The sequence below is a fragment of the Bos taurus genome, chromosome 14, assembly GCF_002263795.3.
Source record: "Bos taurus isolate L1 Dominette 01449 registration number 42190680 breed Hereford chromosome 14, ARS-UCD2.0, whole genome shotgun sequence".
Classification (NCBI taxonomy): domain Eukaryota; kingdom Metazoa; phylum Chordata; class Mammalia; order Artiodactyla; family Bovidae; genus Bos; species Bos taurus.
In genome coordinates, this window is record NC_037341.1 from 73,394,885 (window position 1) to 73,412,955 (window position 18,071).

General features: G+C 37.8%; 1 protein-coding gene across 1 annotated transcript in view; it reads left to right on the forward strand.

Annotated features, from left to right (window-relative positions):
* PIP4P2 (phosphatidylinositol-4,5-bisphosphate 4-phosphatase 2) overlaps positions 1-18,071 on the forward strand; it is a 71,874-nt gene that overhangs the window by 21,502 nt on the left and 32,301 nt on the right. The window contains 1 exon segment of the mRNA NM_001040594.2: positions 8,202-8,350. Within this exon segment, the coding sequence (NP_001035684.1) occupies positions 8,202-8,350 (149 nt within the window).

The following is an 18,071-nucleotide window of genomic DNA, read 5'->3' on the forward strand; positions in this document are numbered from 1 at the left end:
GTTGGAAGAAGCAATATTGTGAAAATGACTATACTGCCTAAAGCAATCAGCATATTCAATGCAATCTCTATCAAATTATCAATGGTGTTTTCATAGAACTAGAACAAAAACATTTTACAATTTGTGTGGAATCACAAAAGACCCCAAATAGCCAAAGCAATCTTTCTGAAAGAAAAACAGATTGGAGAAATCAGCCTGACTTCAGACTCTACTACAAAGCTACAGTCATCAAGACAGTATGGTATTGGCACAAAAACAGAAATATGGACCAATGGAAAAATATATATAACCTAGAGATAAACCCACACATATGTGTGTACCTTATCTTTGAGAAAGGATGCAAGAATATACAGTGGAGAAAAGCTAGCCTCTTCAACAAGTGGCGCTGGGAAAACTGGAGAGCTACATGTAAAACAATGAAATTAGAATACTTCTTAACACCATATGAAAATAATAAACTCAGACTGGATTAACAACTTAAGTGTAATACCATAAAGTATAAAACCTGGGTACAATACCTGGGCCAGAGAGATCCCCTGGAGAAGGAAATGGTAACCCAGTCCAGTATTCTTGCCTGGGAAATCCTAGACAGAGGAGCCTGGCAGACTACAGTCTATGGGGTTGCAAGAGTTGGACATGACTGAGCAACTAAACCACCACATGAAGCTCTTAGAAGAAAACACGGGTGTTTGAAAAGAACCTGATGCTGGGAAAGATTGAAAGCTGGAGGAGAAGGGGATTACAGAGGATGAGATGGTTGGATGGCATCACAGACTCAATGGACATGAGTCTGAGTAAACTCCGGGAGTTGGTGATGGACAGGGAGGCCTGGCCTCGCAAAGAGTTAGACACGACTGAGCAACTGAACTGAACTGATACTCTTTGACATAAATCACAGCAGGATCCTATCTGACCCACCTCCTAGAGTAGTGGAAACAATAACAAAGATAAACAAATGGGACCTAATTATACTTAAACGCTTTTGCACAGCAAAGGAGACTATAAATAAGGTGAAAACACAACCTTCAGATTGGGAGAAAATAATTGTAAACAAAGCCACTGACAATGGATTAATCCCCCAAATATATACAAAATATACATGCATGCAGCTCAATATCAGAAAAACAAATAATTCAATAAAAAAATTGACAGAAGACATACAGACATTTCTCCATGGAAGACATACAGAGGGCCAATAAACACATGAAATGATGCACAAGATCACTCATTAGTAGAGAAATGCAAGTCAAAACTAAAATGAGGTATCATCTGACACCAATCAGAATGACCATCATTAAAAATTCTACAAATAAATGCTGGAGAAGATGTGGAGAAAAGGGAATCCTCCTGCACTGTTGGTGGAAATACAAACTTATATAGCCGTTGTGGAGAACAGTATGGAGATTCCATAAAAAACTTAAGAATAAATCTACCATATCGCCAAGCAATCCTACTACTGTACATATACCCTGAGAAAACCACAATTCAAAAAGGCACATGTGCCCCAGTGTTCATTTCAGCACTATTTACAAGAGCCAGGACATGGAATCAACCTAGATGTCCATCAACAGATGAATGGATGAAGAGGATTGAAATATTGCTCAACCATCAGTTCAGTTCAGTTCAATCACTCAGTCGTGTCCAACTCTTTGTGACCCCGTGAATCGCAGCACACCAGGCCTCCCTGTCCATCACCAGCTCCCGGAGTTCACCCAAACTCATCTCCATTGAGTCGGTGATGCCATCCAGCCATCTCATTCTCTGTAATCCCCTTATCCTCCTGCCCCCAATCCCTCCCAGCATCAGGGTCTTTTCAAATGAGTCAACTCTTTGCATCAGCTGGCCAAAGTATTGGAGTTTCAGCTTTAGCATCAGTCCTTCCAATGAACACCCAGGACTGATCTCCTTTAGGATGGACTGGTTGGATCTCCTTGCAGTCCAAGGAACTCTCAAGAGTTCCAACACCACAGCTCAAAAGCATCAATTCTTCGGTGCTCAGCTTTCTTCACAGTCCAACTCTCACATCCATACATGACCACTGGAAAAACCATAGCCTTGACTAGATGGACCTTTGCTGGAAAATAAAATGGAACAAATTTGAGTCTGTTGTAGAGAGGTGGATGAACCTAGGGTGAAATGAAACAAATAACGTATATTAAAACATATATATGGAATCTAGAAATAGAGTACTGTTGAACCTATTTGCATGCAAGAAATGGAAACACGGATGTAGAGAATGATCTTGTGGCAAGGAAAGCAGAGGATGGGGCAAATTGGGAAAACAGCATTGACATATATACACGATCATGCATGAAACAGATGGCTAGTGAGAAGCTGCTGTATGATACAGGGAGCCCGGTCTGGAGCTGGGACAGACAGAGGGTGTGTATATCAGATCAGATCAGGCGCTCAGTCGTGTCCGACTCCTTGCGACCCCATGAAGCGCAGCACGCCAGGCCTCCCTGTCCATCACCAACTCCCGGAGTTCACTCAGACTCACGTCCATGGAGTCAGTGATGCCATCCAGCCATCTCATCCTCTGTCGTCCCCTTCTCCTCCTGCCCCCAATCCCTCCCAGCATCAGAGTCTTTTCCAATGAGTCAACTCTTCACATGAGGTGGCCAAAGTACTGGAGTTTCAGCTTTAGCATCATTCCTTCCAAAGAAATCCCAGGCCTGATCTCCTTCAGAATGGACTGGTTGGATCTCCTTGCAGTCCAAGGGACTCTCAAGAGTCTTCTCCAACACCACAGTTCAAAAGCATCAATTCTTCGGCGCTCAGCCTTCTTCACAGTCCAACTCTCACATCCATACATGACCACAGGAAAAACCATAGCCTTGACTAGGCAGACCTTTGTTGGCAAAGTAATGTCTCTGCTTTTGAATATGCTATCTAGGTTGGTCATAACTTTCCTTCCAAGGAGTAAGCGTCTTTTAATTTCATGGCTGCAGTCACCATCTGCAGTGATTTTGGAGCCCAGAAAAATAAAGTCTGACACTGTTTCCCCATCTATTTCCCATGAAGTGGTGGGACCGGATGCCATGATCTTCGTTTTCTGAATGTTGAGCTTTAAGCCAACTTTTTCACTCTCCACTTTCACTTTCATCAAGAGGCTTTTTAGTTCCACTTCACTTTCTGCCATAAGGGTGGTGTCATCTGCATATCTGAGGTTATTGATATTTCTCCTGGCAGTCTTGATTCCAGCTTTGTGTTTCTTCCAGTCCAGCATTTCTCATGATGTGCTCTGCATATAAGTTAAATAAGCAGGGTGGCAATATACAGCCTTGACATACTCCTTTTCCTATTTGGAACCAGTCTGTTGTTCCATGTCCAGTTCTAACTGTTGCTTCCTGACCTGCATACAAATTTCTCAAGAGGCAGATCAGGTGGTCTGGTATTCCCATCTCTTTCAGAATTTTTCACAGTTTATTGTGATCAACACAGTCAAAGGCTTTAGCATAGTCAATAAAGCAGAAGTAGATGTTTTTCTGGAACTCTCTTGCTTTTTCCATGATCCAGTGGATGTTGGCAATTTGAACTGTGGTTCCTCTGCCTTTTCTAAAACCAGCTTGAACATCAGAAAGTTCAGGGTTCACATATTGCTGAAGCCTGGCTTGGAGAATTTTGAGCATTATATATATATATATATATATATATATATATATATATATAATTATGACTGATTTTCATTGTTGTATAGCGGGAACCAACACAATGTTGTAAAGCAATTTTCCTCCAATTAAAAAATAAATTAAAAAAATAAAATTTAGTAATTTAGTGGAACATAATTGAAACATGACTTCCAAGAGGGACCAACCAGCTGGTGCTGATGTCTCTGAGCTCTGGAGAAAGACTTTATATACCTGGGGAACGTGCTGCGAGTCCCTTCTTTTTTCTTTAACCTTGCAGTTTCTGTTTAATCACCTCTATTAACAGAATATAAGCTGCAGCCAACTGGCAAAGAAAAAATGTGGTTTGCAGAGTTTTAGTTCCAGTATGACAAAGTGTAGAATGTGAATTTGGAGCTGAGAGTTGATAACCTAATAGCTAGCTCATTTACCTTGCAAACTGGCTTTAGCCAGATGAATCCTTCTGAGAGAATAATGGTTCTAGAAGAACCAAGGAGTCTCTTGGAATAATCTTATTCCTTTGGTTTCAGAGAGGGTAGGAACAGAAGGTGGTCTTCCCTTTCTTTGTGTTGAGCTGGACTGGAGACATTTTATACAGAAAGTACGTATTCCATAGCACCTGGGTGCACCCTGTCCCTATCTTTACTCTTTACAAAGATCCTATGAGGAGATAAAGCCAGAGTTTTCCTTACTGGCTGGTTCTTTATAGTTTTCTTGCTCATCTTATAATCATAGTGTTATAAAATATCTCTTAGTTTAATCTGACGTTACTTTTCGATTCCGATACAATATCTTTGTCAAGAGCCTGAACGACTGCATATAAAGAGTATATTAGTGAAGTAAGTGAATTAAACTGGACAATATTGTCATTGCAGAGATTTATAAAGGGATAACTGAGGTAATAAAGACCAGAGTTCTACAGCAAAACATTTTCAACCTTTAAAATGCTGTATCTGGGTACATCTGGTAAAAAATGAAGTAGGGATTATTTTACCAGAATGACTTAGCTGGAAAGAGGGACTTTTTTGGCATGAAATAGATACGTTTCAGGTCATTGTTTATGATGGGAAAGTGTAATTTGATCACTTGGGTTTACAGAATAATAATGGCTCTTTTTGAGTGCTTTAAGGAAGACCATTATGTGTGCCTTGTGGTCTATATTATTTTATCGAGTCTGTTTTTCTATGAAATTTTTATCATGAACTAATTGTTTATTCATATCATATTCTAATCTTCATTTTCCCTGAGTATTCTTTCTTATCCCCAAATCCCCTTTAACTAGTCCTTACGTCTTTTCCATATATTAAATCATTATTCATTAAGAGAAGTAGCTTTCATCGTGGAGAGACCTCTAGGGAAGAGTCAGCTCTTGGTTTTGCTGAAGTGCTGTATGAAAGTCTATCCAAAAGGTAGAATTTTAGGGCTTCAGTTTTATCTTCCATAAAATGAATAAATTAGGCTATGTATTAGACTAAGATTGCATAAATTTCTAACATTGTATAATTCTGGAACTTTGTAGGGGGTGGTTTCAACTTTGAAGACTACTGCTCTAATAAATACTGTTCATATGGAGGAAAAAGATTTTTCACATAGACAACCTCCATAGAAAAAATGATCATTGTTTAAATAACAAGTAAGACTCTTCCAAAATGAAGAACTTTTGTGTCTCTTAATATCCAATGATCCCACATTCTGAAATTGCCGTGGACTTTTTATCCAGGGCAAACATTTTAAATAGATATAATAGTGGTGATCTGTTGGCTGCTTTAAAGTGAAAGGAAATAAAATGAACCATCTAAGTTGCTAATTACTGCAGGTTTACAGACTGTGACACAAATTTCTAGAATCACAAGTCCTTTTCAAGAGGAGTTGTAGTTGTAGGTAAAGGTTTCCTTAAGATAAAAGTACAAGATATATCTCTAAATCAGTTTAGGGCTGAAATAACGGACAGAAAATTGAATCGGTAGGCCTGAAAGCACTGTTTAGTGGAGCAATTAGGCTGTAACATCTGTCATTCTATTGATCTCTTGGATTGATTGTACTTATATGGTGGACCAGGCCAGTGTCTCCTAATCCCCTCCCGGTCTCTGCATGTTTTGGAGAGGTTAGTCTACATGTAGGAGAAAGCCTTTTTCACAATCAAGCTGTGCTCCGGTGCTAGGATCCCAGCTCCTCTTTAAGGAGAGTGGTGGTAATATACTTAGTGTCACTTTCCCAAGAGAAATAGATGAGTCCATTAAATTTCAGTGATTCACTTATTCACCCACCATTCATTCCATAAATGTGTAGTGAGCATCTGCCATAGACCAGGCACTATGACAAGCACTGAATCTGACCTGAGCAAGTCAGATATGGCCCTAGCCTCGTGGAGGCTTTAGTCTCTCCCATGAGTCCCATTAGACTTCTCATCCTCACTCATTCTTTACACATTCCTTCAATTTCCCAAACCTCCAGAAGGTTTGAGCGTATTTTTGTCATTGAAAGTTTTTCTTTTTTTACAGGGTAAAAATTAAGTAGTGCAAATCTTAAAGGAAAAGTTCACAGGATTTTGTTGGTTCTGATAGACTTCAAATGCTTCAGAAGATCAACCATTGAACTCTTTAGGAGATTCCATTGAGCAAAACTTTTGCCTGTTGAAATGGATGGATTTTGCCATCCTTATTTGTGGCTTTAATATGTGGCCTTTCCCCCTCATCCTCAAGGCAAAAGAAGAAGCTTTTATTAATAATGGTATTGCTAATATTATTAAAACAATATTTATTGTTGCATACCAGGCAGTGTGTCTTGAATTTCTAGTAAGGTGTGTATTCTATTTGCCGGGACAATCCTTTCTTTATTGAGTTCTGATAAAGTAATCTACAAATTGCAAGGGCTCAAATGTACTGCTAACACATTGATCCTTTAACCCATTTTTTTCTTCTTCATTAATACATTACAGGTCACTGTGTATGAGCCTTAAATTCTTCCAAGGATTTAAAACTATTTTTATAATTTAGATATCTATAGCTTCTTTTTAAGTTCAGTGTTTGGCAGAATTCTGGTATAAGCCTCCCAGAGATGTGTGCATATTATCATTTCCAATGTGGCCTCTTTCAGAGCCTTGGCTGCTGCAGAAATTTGGCTTATTATGAATATTTGAATGAATATCACTTGTTGCTAATCCTTTTTAAGTCTAAAAATATCTCCATGATGTACCCCAAGCATGCCAGGTGTAAGATGTGGTATTTTGAACATACCATAATGTGCTGTTCTCTAACTCAGTTCTATCAGCTCAAAGTATCACAGAGTTCAGAATCTAATCCAGTGGATAGAAAAATCTCTATTTCAAAAATATCTCCTTTCATGATTAGCTACAGTGATTGTATTTTATAGTGTCACAGAAGCCTCTGAATGTATCAGTTCTCTTTACCGGGGATTCGATCATGTATTGAGGTGTAGCCTTTTCTAGGTGGCCTGTGACAAGACTTTGCCTTGAAAGGGCCTCCTATGCCTGCAGTTAAAATAGCCACACAATGAGGTTAGGCAAGTCCCCTTTAGAAATTCCATCCTGGTATAGTATATTTAATTTCCTTTCCTCTGACTTTTGTAACAAATAATACTTCTGGTTGAGGAACACAATTCTGAAGTTGGGCTTCTACCCTTTACCCAATCACCCAATCGGTCAACTTAAGGACTCTCAAAAAACAGTGTGTCTGTGTGTGTGCATGTATGTTTGTGTGTGTGTGCTTGTGTATCTTTGTATTCTGGGAATTTTCAAACACACACAAAGTAGTAAGAACAAAATATCTTCTGTGTCTTTATATTCATAAATATCATCATTTTGCTGCTTTTGTTTCATCTATTAAACCATTTTTTTCTTGCAGCATTTCTACTAAATCCCAAGTAACATATTTTTACCCATAAATACATTGAAGCATTTCCTAGAATTTTAATGTTAGGTGAAAGTTTGAGACAAAAATTGTTGAATTTATTTCATTCTTGTTTTTGTCTGAAACTAGCATAGTTCCATTAAATTAGAACATGTTCCTTGTTGATAAGTTTAGTTTTCCTAAGTTCATTTTTATCTCTTCTTGACTGCCACCAAACCCCTGTTTTGTTCTTGTCATACTCAGCAGTTATTACACTGGTTCTAGTATAAACAGAGCTCAGCAACTACACAATTTATGCATATATATAAGTGATTTAGAAACTCTGTCCTCATTGACTATTTCTGTTTCATAGGAGTCAGATCATTAGTGTAAGATTTTTTACTTTAGACATAAATCATCACTTTCCTATTATAAACTCTAGGCATTTGCACATGGGAATGGAGTGGATGGTTTGAGTATAGGCTAATAAAAGGTGTGAACCCAGGTAAGTGTGATTTGGATTTTAGGAGTTAGGAATTATTCTACTTTATGATATAGTTCTATGTGTGTTTCTGTTCTGAAACTATATAATGTTGGCCAGCTTTAAAAACATAAAGAACCGGAGATATTTATTAATAGTTTCCTGCTTTACTTCTATTGCTCATATGCTCAAATCAGTCGTAATAGCTCTGAGACTCTGATTCGGTGGCTACTGTCTTTTCAGCGGAACTCCCGCCTCCGTATACAGCCATTGTCAGCCCAGATGCCAGCGGAATCCCAGTCATAAACTGCCGTGTGTGCCAGTCTCTCATCAATTTGGATGGCAAGCTTCACCAGCATGTGGTTAAGTGCACAGTTTGCAATGAAGCTACGGTAAGTGGGGATTTTCATTAATAAAGCCCAAATTATTATTTAAAACCTTGTCCCTAAAAAAGTGCGTCAATAATGTTACTTAAAAGTAGATGTGGGCTGGATACAGAGATGGCCTTTTTTTTTTTTTTTTTAATGTTTCTTTCTTCTCTCTGGCTGTTTCTCTTTTATCATACAAGGATGCCTCCAGTGTTTAAAGCTAACTCCATTATGAAAATTTCATGAGGAATTATTTAAATGTAATGCCATTTGGCTCTTTATTTTCAAAAATAAGGCTGAATGTGAACAATCGTTTATAATTATCTTCAGTGTTATCCACATCGGAACTGAATCTATTCTGGTTTTTACCAAAATGAAATATACTGAAGTTCCTATAAATGTGGACTTTGTACTTCTTATGTGGAAAATTATTTAAACTTGTTTACACCTGTAGGATATATAGTTTTTCTGGGACTTTGTGACTGTGAGTTTGTTACTGACATTTGTGTTGAAGTGCTTATTAACAGCTTGTATATTATTCCATTTTTTATATTAATTTAGTGAAATATTTTAAAAAATTTAAGGGCATTTTTTTTTTCCTGAACTTTGGGAAGAGCAACTAAATTTTAAGTAAGATTTTTAAGATTTTAAGTAATAAACTGGTTAAGTGTATACTGGTTAAATTAAATATATTTCTGCTTTCATGGTTAGGCTTTAGTTTAAAATTTTCAATCTCTCAAAATTTGAAATTAATTAATAATTTTATTTTTGGCATTTGCATTTTTTTCTCCTTAGAAAAAGTCTTTAAAAAGTCAACCAATGATTATTGTGTCTCTAAGAACCATAAAAGATGAATATGGAGGACTTTATATGTTTTATGGAAAAGTTATAAAATAAAACCTTCAGTCATGAAGCAATATATTTCATTTTTATAAGGGATATCATTTAGGGAACTTTATTTTATAAATAAATCATACCTACAAAACTAGCTATTTTCTTTTTCAGTTGAACACTTAAATGTACGTACATGCTAAGTCACTTCATTTGTGTCTGACTCTTTCCAGAGGAGCCTGTGGACTGTTGCCTGCCAGGCTCCTCTGTCCATGGGATTCTCCAGGCAAGAATACTGGAGTGGGTTGCCATGCCCTCCTCCAGGGGATCTCCCCAAGCCAGGGTTTGAACCCGCATCTCTTACCTCTCCTGCATTGGCAGGCAGGCTCTTTATCATTAGTGCTACCTGGGAAGCCTGAGAGCATTCCTTAAAGTGTTGGGTTCTCTTTTTCCACCTTATTTTCCTCCCTTGTAATATTACTAATTCCATACAAGGCAATCTAATTAAATATTATTCATTTTCTCTAGAATATTCACAATTATTTACGTTTCTTTATTTATTAGGGGTAGTAATCATGTAAAGTGTTAGTTGCTCAGTCGTGTCCAGCTCTTTGCCACCTGAAGGACTATAGCCCACCAGGCTCTTCTGTCCACAAAATACTCCAGGCAAGAATATTGGGAGTGGGCTGCCATTCCCTTCTCCAGGGGATCTTCCCAACCCAAGGATCAAACCCGGGTCTACCTGCATTGCAGGAAGATCCTTTACCATCTTAATGGGAGAAAGCAAAGAAGAATTAAAGAACCTCTTGATGAAAATGAAAGAGGAGAGTGAGAAAGATGGCTTAAAACTCACCATTCAAAAAACTAAGATCATGGCATCTGGTCCCATCACTTCATGGCAAATAGATGGGGGGAAATGGAAACAGTGACAGACTTGATTTTCTTGGGCTCCAAAGTGACATTGGATGGTGACTGCAGCCATGAAATTAAGACACTTGCTCCTTGGAAGAAAAATTATGAGAAACCTAGACAGCATATTTTAAAAAGCAGACACATCACTTTGCCTACAAAGATTCCTCTAGTCAAAGCTATGGGTTTTCCAGTATCCATGTAAGGAGGTGAGAGTTGGACCATAAAGAAGTCTGAGCGACAAAGAATTGGTGCTTTTGAACTGTGGTGCTGGAGAAGACTCTTGAGAGTCCCTTGGACAGCAAGGGGAACAAACCAGTCAATCCTAAAGGAAATCAGCTCTGAATTTTCATTGGAAGGACTGATGCTAAAGCCTAAACTCCAATACTTTGGCCACCTGATGCTAAGAGCTGACTCATTGGGAAAGACCCTGATGCTGGGAAAGATTGAAGGTAGGAGGAGAAGGGGATGACAGAGGAGGAGATGGTTGGATGGCATCATTGACTTGATGGACGTAAGTTTGAGCAAACTCTGGGAGATAGTAAAAGACAGGGAAGCCTGGCGTGCTGCAGTCCAAGCGGTCACAGTCAGTCAGACATATCTGAGTGACTGAACAACAACCAATCATATAAAAATTCCAGTCCAGTTTTCTTTATGTCCTGCTGCTAAGTCGCTTCAGTCGTGTCCGACTCTGTGCGATCCCATACACAGCAGCCCACCAGGCTCCCCCGTCCCTAGGATTCTCCAGGCAAGAACACTGGAGTGGGTTGCCATTTCCTTCTCCAATGCGTGAAAGTGAAGTCGCTCAGTTGTGTCCAACTCTTAGCGACTGCATGGACTGCAGCCCACCAGGCTCCTCCGTCCATGGGATTTTCCAGGCAAGAGTACTGGAGTGGGTTGCCATTGCCTTCTCCGTCTTTATGTCCAGAAGTAGCCAAATTTTATTGATCCTGTATGAACTCATCACTTCAGAACACTGGATTTAGACTGTTGGTTAAATCCACAGTGACACATCTATCAAGGGAATCACTATCTCTGGCAGCTGTAGCCTTATAAAATCTATTTCCTAAAAAATGAAACTTGAAAGTCGAAATTGCTTCTTGATCCATCGACTGCAGAATGGATGTTGTGTTAGCAAGCATGAAAAACAACTTAATTTTATTGTACATCTCCATAAGAGCTCTTGGGTGACCAGGTGCATTATCAATAGGAGGTAGTATTTTGAAAGGAATCTTTTTTCAGCTGTAGGTTTCAACAGTGGACTTAGAATGTTCAATAAACCATTCTGTAAACAGATGTGCTGTCGTCCAGACTTTGTTCTAGTGGCAGTGCAGTTTTAGCATAATTCTTTAAGGGCCCTGGGATTTTCAGAACGGTAAATGAGCGTTGGCTTCGACTTAGTCACCAGCTGCATTAGCCCCTAGCAAGAGAGTCAGCCTGTCCTTTGAAGCTTTGAAATCAGGCACTATTTTTTCCTTTTTGTCTATGAAGATCCTGCTGCTGCTGCTGCTGCTAAGTCGCTTCAGTTGTGTCCGACTCTGTGCGACCCCACAGACGGCAGCCCACCAGGCTTCCCCGTCCCTGGGATTCTCCAGGCAAGAACACTGGAGTGGGTTGCCATTTCCTTCTCCAATGCATGAAAGTGAAAAGTGAAAGTGAAGATCCTAGATAACATGTTTTTACTATATAGGGAAGAAGAAAATATGTTGAAACTATGTTGTTTAGTGTAGCCACTTTCATTAATTATCTTAGCTAGATCTTCGGAATAGCTTGCTGCAGTTTCTACATCAGAACTTGTTACTTTACCTTGCAATTTTTTTTTTTTACTGAAGTATGATTTACAATGTTGTATTAGTTTGAAAGTGAAAGTGAAAGTCGCTCAGTTGTGTCTGACTCTTTGCGACCCCATGGACTGTACAGTCCATGGAATTCTCCAGGCCACAATACTGGAGTGGGTAGCCTTTCCCTTCTCCAGGGGATCTTAGCAACCCAGGGGTCAAACCCAGGTCTCCCTAATGGCAGGCGGACTCTTTACCAGCTGAGCCACCAGAGAAGCCCAAAAATACTGGAGTCGGTAGCCTATCCCTTCTCCAGCAGATCTTCCTGATCCAGGCATCAAACCGGGGTCTCCTGCATTGCAGGGGGATTCTTTACCAGCTGAGATACTTCGAAGTGTATAGCAAAGTGATTCATATATATATATATATATATAAATTTTCATCTTAATTTACCTTATAGGTTATTATAAAATATTGAGTGTATTCTCTGTGCTATACAGTTGGTACTTATTGGTTATCTGTTTTATATATGGTATGTATGTGTATTTAATCCAAAACTCCTAATTTATCCTTCATTCCTCCACCTTTTCCACTTTGATGACCATCAGTTTGTTTTCTACGTCTATGGGTCTATTTATATTTTGCATATAACTTCATTTGTATCATTTTTTTCAGACTGCATGTACAAGCAATAATGTATGATATGGGCCTTTTTTTTTTTGCCTGACATTTCACTTAGTATGATAATGTCTAGGGCCATCCATGTGGCTGCATATGGCATTATTTATTCTTTTTATGGCTGGGTAACATTCCATTGTCAGTCAGTCAGTTGCTCAGTCATGTCCCACCAGGCTCCTCTGTCCATGGAATTCTCTAGGCAAGAATACTGGAGTGGGTTGCCATTGCCTTCTCCAGGGGATCTTCCCAACCCATGGAGAACCCCTGGTTCAATCCAGGATAGAACCTGAATCTCCTGCATTGCAGGGAGATTGTTTACTGTCTGAGCCACCAGGGAAGCTCTGTCAACATGTTTACTTAATGGTAAATATGAATTTAGAGAAATTAACACAAATTCTGGTTCTTGATACTTTATATTGTATAGCAATATATTCTGGATATTTTATATTGTCAGATTCTATTATAATATCGTTTAATAAATTACAGTTGACGTATTGCTGACTTATACATATTTCTCCCAAGGTTATTTACTTAAAATTTTTAAATCTTAAAAAAAACACATATTGTAGACTTATAGAAAGCTAGAAAAATAATAGTACATAGTATGGAGAATTCCCATAGGGTAGGTTCTTTACCCACATTCTGTAAATATTGATATTTTACAAAGTAGCTTTCTGTCTCCAAATAAATAAATAATTTTTTAAGAACCTTTTAAGGTAATTGTGGACATGGTGCACTTCAAGCCCTAAATATGTGAATTTCCTTAAAAAAATAAAAAGAGCATTCACTTATATAATTATAGTAAATTATAAAATCAGAAATTAACTTTGATATAATAGTTATCTAATCTTTTGACTTAATTCATGATTTTTTTAATATTTATTTTTATGTATTTATTTGGCTGTCCTGGGTCTTAGTTGTAGCACACAGGACCTTTAGTTGTGCATGTGGGATCTAGCTCCCTGGCCAGTTAGCAAACCCCAGCTCTGTGCAGAGTCTTAGCCGTTGGACTGCTGGGAATGTCCCGAGTTAATTCATGTTTGCCCAATTGTTTCAGTGATAAAAGAAAATCAGATCCAGAAGTCAATTAAAAAATATTTTTAAAATTTAAATACATTTAATATGTTATATAATATATAAATATAAGTATATTTAATACTATTAAAATTATAAAAATATATACAAATTATATATTGCATTTGGTTACTATGTTTCTTTAATCTTCCTTAATCTGAAATTTAGTCTTCTATTGCCTTGACAATTTTGAAGAGTACAGGTAAGATATTATTTTTTTAAATTACTTTTATTTTATTTTTAAACTTTACATAATTGTATTAGTTTTGCCAAATATCAAAATGAATCCGCCACAGGTATACATGTGTTCCCCATCCTGAACCCTCCTCCCTCCTCCCTCCCCATACCATCCCTCTGGGTCGTCCCAGTGCACCAGCCCCAAGCATCCAGTATCGTGCATCGAACCTGGACTGGCATCTCATTTCATACATGATATTTTACGTTTCCATGCCATTCTCCCAAATCTTCCCACCCTCTCCCTCTCCCACAGAGTCCTTAAGACTGTTCTATACATCAGTGTCTCTTTTGCTGTCTCGTACACAGGGTTATTGTTACCATCTTTCTAAATTCCATATATATGCGTTAGTATACTGTATTGGTGTTTTTCCTTCTGGCTTACTTCACTCTATAATAGGCTCCAGTTTCATACACCTCATTAGAATTGATTCAAATGTATTCTTTTTAATGGCTGAGTAATACTCCATTGTGTATATGTACCACTGCTTTCTTATCCATTCATCTGCTGATGGACATCTAGGTTGCTTCCATGTCCTGGCTATTATAAACAGTGCTGCGATGAACATTGGGGTACACGTGTCTCTTTCCCTTCTGGTTTCCTCAGTGTGTATGCCCAGCAGTGGGATTGCTGGATCATAAGGCAGTTATATTTCCAGTTTTTTAAGGAATCTCCACACTGTTCTCCATAGTAGCTGTACTAGTTTGCATTCCCACCAACAGTGTAAGAGGGTTCCCTTTTCTCCACACCCTCTCCAGCATTTATTATTTGTAGACTTTTGGATCGCAGCCATTCTGACTGGTGTGAAATGGTACCTCATAGTGGTCTTGATTTGCATTTCTCTGATAATGAGTGATGTTGAGCATCTTTTCATGTGTTTGTTAGCCATCTGTATGTCTTCTTTGGAGAAATGTCTATTTAGATCTTTGGCCCATTTTTTGATTGGGTCATTTATTTTTCTGGAGTTGAGCTGTAGGAGTTGCTTGTATATTTTTGAGATTAGTTGTTTGTCAGTTGCTTCATTTGCTATTATTTTCTCCCATTCTGAAGGCTGTCTTTTCACCTTGCTAATAGTTTCCTTTGATGTGCAGAAGCTTTTAAGGTTAATTAGGTCCCATTTGTTTATTTTTGCTTTTATTTCCAATATTCTGGGAGGTGGGTCATAGAGGATCCTGCTGTGATGAATGTCAGAGAGTGTTTTGCCTATGTTCTCCTCTAGGAGTTTTATAGTTTCTGATCTTACGTTGAGATCTTTAATCCATTTTGAGTTTATTTTTGTGTATGGTGTTAGAAAGTGTTCTAGTTTCATTCTTTTACAAGTGGTTGACCAGATTTCCCAGCACCACTTGTTAAAGAGATTGTCTTTAATCCATTGTATATTCTTGCCTCCTTTGTCAAAGATAAGGTGTCCATAGGTGCGTGGATTTATCTCTGGGCTTTCTATTTTGTTCCATTGATCTATATTTCTGTCTTTGTGCCAGTACCATACTGTCTTGATAACTGTGGCTTTGTAGTAGAGCCTGAAGTCAGGTAGGTTGATTCCTCCAGTTCCATTCTTCTTTCTCAAGATCGCTTTGGCTATTCGAGGTTTTTTGTATTTCCATACAAATTGTGAAATTATTTGTTCTAGCTCTGTGAAGAATACTGTTGGTAGCTTGATAGGGATTGCATTGAATCTATAAATTGCTTTGGGTAGTATTCTCATTTTCACTATATTGATTCTTCCAATCCATGAACATGGTATATTTCTCCATCTATTAGTGTCCTCTTTGATTTCTTTCACCAGTGTTTTATAGTTTTCTATATATAGGTCTTTAGTTTCTTTAGGTAGATATATTCCTAAGTATTTTATTCTTTCCGTTGCAATGGTGAATGGAATTGTTTCCTTAATTTCTCTTTCTGTTTTTTCACTATTAGTGTATAGGAATGCAAGGGATTTCTGTGTGTTGATTTTATATCCTGCAACTTTACTATAGTCATTGATTAGTTCTAGTAATTTTCTGGTGGAGTCTTTAGGGTTTTCTATGTAGAGGATCATGTCATCTGCAAATAGTGAGAGTTTTACTTCTTCTTTTCCAATTTGGATTCCTTTTATTTCTTTTTCTGCTCTGATTGCTGCAGCCAAAACTTCCAAAACTATGTTGAATAGTAATGGTGAAAGTGGGCACCCTTGTCTTGTTCCTGACTTTAGAGGAAATGCTTTCAATTTTTCACCATTGAGGATAATGTTTGCTGTGGGTTTGTCATATATAGCTTTTATTATGTTGAGGTATGTTCCTTCTATTCCTGCTTTCTGGAGAGTTTTTATCATAAATGGATGTTGAATTTTGTCAAAGGCTTTCTCTGCATCTATTGAGATAATCATATGGTTTTTGTTTTTCAATTTGTTAATGTGGTGTATTACATTGATTGATTTGTGGATATTGAAGAATCCTTGCATCCCTGGGATAAAGCCCACTTGGTCATGGTATATGATCTTTTTAATGTGTTGTTGGATTCTGATTGCTAGGATTTTGTTTAGGATTTTTGCATCTATGTTCATCAGTGATATTGGCCTGTAGTTTTCTTTTTTTGTGGGATCTTTGTCAGGTTTTGGTATTAGGATGATGGTGGCCTCATAGAATGAGTTTGGAAGTTTACCTTCCTCTGCAATTTTCTGGAAGAGTTTGAGCAGGATAGGTGTTAGCTCTTCTCTAAGTTTTTGGTAGAATTCAGCTGTGAAGCCGTCTGGACCTGGGCTTTTGTTTGCTGGAAGATTTTTGATTATAGTTTCAATTTCTGTGCTTGTGAGGGGTCTGTTAAGGTTTTCTATTTCTTCCTGGTCGAGTTTTGGAAAGTTGTACTTTTCTAAGAATTTGTCCATTTCTTCCTCGTTGTCCATTTTATTGGCATATAATTGTTGATAGTAGTCTCTTATGATCCTTTGTATTTCTGTGTTGTCTGTTGTGATCTCTCCATTTTCGTTTCTAATTTTATTGATTTGATTTTTCTCCCTTTGTTTCTTGATGAGTCTGGCTAATGGTTTGTCAATTTTATTTATCCTTTCAAAGAACCAGCTTTTGGCTTTGTTGATTTTTGCTATGGTTTCTTTTGTTTCTTTTGCATTTATTTCTGCTCTAATTTTTAAGATTTCTTTCCTTCTACTAACCCTGGGGTTCTTCATTTCTTCCTTTTCTAGTTGCTTTAGGTGTAGCGTTAGGTTATTTATTTGACTTTTTTCTTGTTTCTTGAGGTGTGCCTGTATTGCTATGAACTTTCCCCTTAGGACTGCTTTTACCGTGTCCCACAGGTTTTGGGTTGTTGTGTTTTCATTTTCATTCGTTTCTATGCAAATTTTGATTTCTTCTGTGATTTCTTCTGTGATTTGTTGGTTATTCAGCAGCGTGTTGTTCAGCCTCCATATGTTGGAATTTTTAATAGTTTTTCTCCTGTAATTGAGATCTAATCTTACTGCATTGTGGTCAGAAAAGATGCTTGGAATGATTTCTATTTTTTTGAATTTACCAAGGCTAGCTTTATGGCCCAGGATGTGATCTATCCTGGAGAAGGTTCCATGTGCGCTTGAGAAAAAGGTGAAATTCATTGTTTTGGGATGAAATGTCCTATAGATATCAATTAGGTCTAACTGGTCTATTGTATCGTTTAAAGTTTGTGTTTCCTTGTTAATTTTCTGTTTAGTTGATCTATCCATAGGTGTGAGTGGGGTATTAAAGTCTCCCACTATTATTGTGTTATTGTTAATTTCTCCTTTCATACTTGCTAGCATTTGTCTTACATACTGTGGTGCTCCCGTGTTGGGTGCATATATATTTATAATTGTTATATCTTCTTCTTGGATTGATCCTTTGATCATTATGTAGTGACCTTCTTTGTCTCTTTTCACAGCCTTTGTTTTAAAGTCTATTTTATCTGATATGAGTATTGCTACTCCTGCTTTCTTTTGGTCCCTATTTGCATGGAAAATCTTTTTCCAGCCCTTCACTTTCAGTCTGTATGTGTCCCCTGTTTTGAGGTGGGTCTCCTGTAGACAACATATGTAGGGGTCTTGTTTTTGTATCCGTTCAGCCAGTCTTTGTCTTTTGGTTGGGGCATTCAACCCATTTACGTTTAAGGTAATTACTGATAAGTATGATCCCATTGCCATTTACTTTATTGTTTTGGGTTTGAGTTTATACATACAGGTAAGATATTCTGTAGAATGTTCCTTGTTCGGGTTTGTCTGATGCTCTCTCATGATTAG